This window comes from Myxocyprinus asiaticus, chromosome 40, assembly GCF_019703515.2.
Source record: "Myxocyprinus asiaticus isolate MX2 ecotype Aquarium Trade chromosome 40, UBuf_Myxa_2, whole genome shotgun sequence".
NCBI classification, from domain to species: Eukaryota; Metazoa; Chordata; class Actinopteri; order Cypriniformes; family Catostomidae; genus Myxocyprinus; species Myxocyprinus asiaticus.
This window is the reverse complement of record NC_059383.1, coordinates 1909786-1915785: the sequence shown is the minus strand read 5'-3', so window position 1 is coordinate 1915785 and position 6000 is coordinate 1909786. Positions and strand designations below refer to the sequence as shown.

At 37.0% G+C, this 6000-nt stretch overlaps 1 protein-coding gene across 5 annotated transcripts in view; it reads right to left on the bottom strand.

The window, feature by feature from the left end:
- Positions 1-3924: 3924 nt before the first annotated feature.
- The window catches only part of sec24a (SEC24 homolog A, COPII coat complex component), a 46520-nt gene continuing 44444 nt past the window's right edge, over positions 3925-6000 (bottom strand). For all 5 annotated transcript variants that reach the window (XM_051680564.1, XM_051680561.1, XM_051680563.1 and 2 more), the window contains exon 22: positions 3925-5002. In XM_051680564.1, the coding sequence (XP_051536524.1) occupies positions 4888-5002 (115 nt within the window). In that variant the 3' untranslated portion in view covers positions 3925-4887. The remainder of the gene's footprint in view (positions 5003-6000) is intronic.

The following is a 6000-nucleotide window of genomic DNA, read 5'->3' as shown; positions in this document are numbered from 1 at the left end:
TGACAAAAGGGAAGAACCACCATTATGCCAGATGCACTCTTATGTTCCCGGGTTGTCCACAGTATGAGAGACACAATATGACACAGTAAATATGCTTCTTTTTGAGGGTTCAGACAGTGTTGGAGGTCCCTTGCAAGAAATGGGCCTTCAGTTTTTCTACTTATTTGAATTGACCTTTCTATAGGTCTCCGAGTTGAGGAAAAATCACAATGTCTTTGCACATTTTGCTGACTTTGGACCTTCATTTCTCTACTTATTTAATCATAGAAAAATCACAATGTGCGCATTTTGGTGATTTTGGACACCTTTTACCCCAAAATAACACAGTAAATATTCTTCATATTGAGGTTTCAGACAGTGTGGGAGGTCCCTTGTTAGAAATGGGCCTTCATTTATTTTTTTTTAAATCTGCTTTATACAGGTCTCTGACCTCTTTGACGTTTTTGTTGAGTACATCCATCTTAGTTCAAAGTGATCAAGTAAATAGGCTTTTTATTAAGGCTTTTGATAGTGTGGGATGTCCTTTGCAAGAAGTGTTCATCTTATATATCTCTATATGTATCTTTATCTATCTATCTATCTATCATATAAAAATGATTTGCTTTTTCTACAGGACTCAACAATTCAAAGTTTATTACAAGGTACATATTAATGACTTTTACAATGAGAGATCCTTGGTAGAAATATTTAATTTATAATATTATCTAATAGTAATGCAGTAAACTGCGGTTATAAAGCATACACCTGCCCTATTCAAAAGTCTACAAAACCATACACCTTTCACATAGGGTAAATAAAATATATTAATGAACACCAACACCTCACAAACACCTAATAAATGCTTTTTTTTTTTTTTTTTTTTTTTTTTATTATAGTAAGAGTCGCTATCCTATCCAGTGAACAGGAGTCAGAAAGCAAATTTCCGTAATTATCGCAATAGGCGCACATCCAGATTTTAATCGCGGCTGGCTTTACAGTGAAATTCTGAACCGCGGCTGGCTTGACCAGAGTCTTTCTCAGCAAGCGACACCCTTCAGGAGAGCGAGGATAAAATGGTTTTGTTTTTTATATTCCAGACACATTCAGCGATAATTCTTAAACGGCTTGGCAAATACTTTCCAACATAGTATTACTGTAAAACGTGGAAAGGTAATAATATTCCACAAGCTTGTTTTCACTCGATATTATTGGCCTGCAAAAGCCGTCGCAATGCGAGTTAACAAGAGTTCCTCTTGTCTTAGCAGTAAGTAAGGGACCATGGAGAAAGTGCAATTTTCCTTTTTTTAATGACATTTTTTTTTTTTTTTTTTTTAAATATATACAGTTTGGTGTGTGAACTGCATGTCCAATATAAACCTTCTTTTTATAATAGCATTTTTGTTGGAGATAGAGGCACGAAACCAACGTCATTCAATAGAGGACAGTGCGCAACTTTCACAACCTTTCATTTTAACCCTAGTAGTTGAATAGGGAACTGCATGTCCAAAATTAGCCTTCTTTTTGTAATAGCTTTTTTGTTGTTTTTGTTTTATTCAACCACTTGGAGTTAAATGAAAGGTTGTGAAAGTTGCACACTGTCCTCTATTGAAAGAGGCACGAAACCAGCATCAATCTCATTCAACAAAAAGCAATTACAAAAAGGTTTATATTGGGCATGCAGTTAACACCAAGCTATTACATTTTTTTTTTTTTTTTTTTTAATATACGTATATATATAACAAAGGAAAACTGCACTTTCTCTACGATCCCTTACCGCTACTACAAGAGGAACTCTTCCCGGGGTAACTCACATTGTAAAGGCTTTTGCAGGCCAATGCTCATAATATCGAGTCAAAATAATGAAAACAAGCTTGTGGAATATTATTAGCTTTCCACGTTTTACAGTAATACTATTTTGGAAAGTATTTGCCAAGCCGTTTAAGAGTTATCGGCATTTATTGCTGAATGTGTGGAATATCAAAAGCTATCTTAACCTCACTCTTCAGGAGTCGATGGCTCAATCACATCATCACTCTTGAAGTGAGACGGCAGACTCTTGCGTGAGAAGTGATGTTAAAACCCTCCTGTTGAACGCCGTTTATCCACTTTTTGTGTGCTTCTTCGTCTACAGAGAAAGTGTGTAAACTCAGCATAGGCTGAGTCTCGTTTCGAAGGCTGCGTGCTAGGTAGGATGCGTCCTTTGAAGAATGCAGAATACTGAGCGTCCTCCTTTAAACAAGCCTCGTTTAAAGATGGTCTTCGTAGGACAAATGGAAACGGAATGTAACATGGTTGCTATGACGTCACTTTAACAAGCGGGAGCGCTTTGAGTGAGAAGGGAACAAAGTCCCTCTAGAAGGGAATGTATGAAGTACATTTTAGGAGAGTTATAATGATGAAAAGAGAAAAGAAAATAGATTTTACATGTGTAGTTTTAGTCTAATACTTTATTTTAATTCTATATTAATATAATTATACATATTATATACTCTGCACCCATCTAGGTACTTAAACTTCGGAATTAACATTTCTTGCGTTTGAACATCATATTTACGGGCAAATTGGCGTCATTTTTTTTTTTTTTTTTTTTTTTGACATTTCCGTTGAAGCAAAGAATTGTGGGTTATGAGTGCCCACGAAGGAAACACCTCCGAATTCCCATGAAAGAAGGTCACATTTGAAGGCTGCATTCGAAGTGTCCTACTCGCTTTTATGAAACGAGACAGCCTCGATGACGTATGCGGCCAACAAATGCGACCTCCGGAGGACGCAGCCTTCCAAACGAGACACAGCAATTAGAGTTGAACTTTGAGGAAGCCTCACACATCGGGATAAAACAATGTTCGGCCGAACTACTGTTTTCCCGTGGTTGAAATTTAAACTTTCTGGAAGTCATTACTAGAATTAGATATTATATATGTGTGTATTTATAACAGTACTTAACTAAATAATACTTATATAATTAACTGTTGTTTGCAATTCAGTTTCTCCGCTAGTACACTTTGCAATAGGCAAACGCTATACCGGAAGTAAATAAGCTGGCTGAGATTTTAGCGGAAATACGTAGGCTGCGTGCCATGCATAGAGTAAAACCCAAACGGCATTAAAAAAAAAAGAAAAAAGTGTTAATTCTGACGAAATACATTTTCTTTTAAAATCGATTTAGTAAAGCCCTTACTTGCATAAGTAAAAACAGTTTGTTCTTCAGTCAGCGCAAGCATTCCCTGCTGGAAAATCCATCTTAAACTGGCAGCTGTGTTTAGGGACATAGTAGCTGGTTTCTGGCCGCTCCAAACTGGTCATTTGCTGGTCCAAGCTGGGAGACCAGCTTAGACCAGTTACCAGCTGGTCATACCAGCTTAAGATGGTTTTTGGAACATTGTAGCTTGTAAGGACCAGCTCATGACCAGCTACCATGTTCCAGAACACAGCTACCAGCTTAAGATGGATTTTCCTGCAGGGCAAGGTGGTTTTGAAATCTTTAGGTAATCATCAAGGTCTGTAAACCATTTAATCATTGAGTTCACAATTTTATTTGATGTTCATGGTGTTTGTTCTTGATGTTTAAGTCCCCTTTTAGCAAGTGTTGTGTTTTCACAATAATCTACCCTGGTTAAAAAAAAAAAAAAAATCAGATGAGAATATGAATGTAAACCATGCTAAACTGTGATGTTTGCAAACAAACCACACACTTAAAGAAGAAGAAAAAAAAAAAAGACAACCATGTTTATGGGGAAACTATTCAGCAAAGCTCATAAGAGACTATTATTAAAACCTTTCAGAAGTTTACATGTATAAAACTGTTGACAATTTGCAAATCATTTCTCAAAACTCAGTTGTTTTGTGTGCTAAAATGAGCAGAGGAATCATTTAACAAATAAATACGACTCTGATTTATGTATTAAATTATCCAACAAAAAAAATCTGCAAATATCAAGACTCAGATTGAAGAGCAGATATTTAGATTTTTTATTTTTTGAACAGCTTGTGTCTTACCTTCATTAGGACTTAATTCACAAACAGTTCTAAAAATATTATTTGCAGAGAAAGCTGAAGAAACATTCTTCTTTTGGCTTAATTCCTAAACACACTGATCCTGTCTTATGATGGGAATTATATGCCAAATATTCCTTCACAGTCATACGGAGTTGATCATTTTTGCCTAAAGCATCTTAAAACACTGAAAATGTGTAAAAATGTTTTTTCCATTACTGACAACAAAAAACCTTTTAAAAGTCCCAGACATCATATCATCTGAATAATGCTCATACTAAAATCAACAATCTTTCAGTATAATGTAGGTTTATCAATGTACATGTTTATAATAAAGAATGTTGTGTGTCTGATTCTTCCTGTGTCCTATTTAAACATTACATACAAAGTATTTCTTTAAACAGCTTTTGCAATAAGACGACTTCCATTTAAGGCAAATATTGAATGAAACCGAACTGTGATTCTCAAACTTCAGATCTGAACAGACAAAAGCGAGACAGTGAATGATGACTGACAGGAATCATAAGATGAAGAAATTTGAGTCTTTTAGTCTTTTTCTAATTAAATAAATTACAAAGGATTGGATCATCTAAAGATCTGTCCAGATTATAGTCGGACACAATGCTAAAGACTAAAAAGTGATCTTTGAGTATGAAATTCCTGCATGAGATTTTCATGTGTTACTGGTGTGTCCGCTCTAGTCCCAGAGAGCAAGCAACAGTCCTGCACAAACCTTTAGTGTGCGACACAGATGGCTTTATTGTGCCACTGCATTCGCTGTGTCAATTCACATGAATATGTCAGAAAAACAATGAGTGAGTGCAGTCTTTATTGGATTTCATCTCTGTGGAAGCGTCACGGGGCCGACAGCGCTGGACTCTGGTCATCAGAACTGCTGAGGTGTGTCAGGACCACTCATTTGGAGATCTGCTGCTGCAGGTGGAGCAGGAACTCGTAGTAAGAGAGTGCTGATTCAGTGCGATCCTCAGTCATGTTGTGCATGAACTCGGCCTTCAGTTCACTCTCATCTCTGTCGAACAAAACGTTTGTCAGTGACAAATGTACAACAATGCTCGACTAATCAAACGCTGGCTCTGTTGGCCGTATTATGGATGAAAGTTCTTAAAACTGATCACTGACCATTATTAATCAGCTGTTGACTGTTAACCAACAAACCTTAAATCAAACTCATCACCAGACTAGGGATGTGCAAAACCACAATTTTCATAATCGACTCGTCGGGTGTTCAGGAACCCATGTAAAAAATAAGAAAGGCTCCAATGGAGATGCAAAACCTCTTATGCACCTCTGAAACGCAGATGACGTTTTTTTTTTTATTTCCAAGATAACTGAACACCCCTCACATGCAACGTGATGAGGTCAAGTGACAACGAAGCATGCTACTGTTATCACTGAATAATGCCTACTGTTCCACCTACTACTAGCAAAAACATTAATAGTATGCAGTATACAGTGTGTGTCATTGACAGTTTGTTTGTTTGTTTGAATGCAAGCAACTAAATGCTGAATGTTCCTGGAGTACAGAGAGCTCCATCAGCACACGTGCGGGCTGCTGTTTTTCATCCGTGGCCAACAGGGTCTGATGTGAGTTGTGAGATACAACATCAAAGTTCAGTATTGTCAGACAACAAATCCGCTCTTGCCAATTCAGATTTTGTACTGCTCTTTATTGGAGCCTTTCTTATTTGGATGGTTGTGTGACTCTTCAAACACATTTGTAACTATGGCCCCGTTTCCACCTGCTTAAGATCAGGTCAGGTGAGACACATCGCTGTTTACACCTGGTCGTTTAAATGCATCTCCTATGACCACTTGTGATTGGATTTGGAGGGGAGGGACTCTGTTTCATGACGACATACATCAATCATTATATTACTGTTCCTGCATGATAATAAACTGCAACAAAGTCAGAAAAGACAAAGAAAGTGCGAAAAAAAAAAAAAAAAAAACCCGAGCGCTATTTCTCTCAGATGCAACTGAAATTTCAAGCAGAATTGGCCATTATTT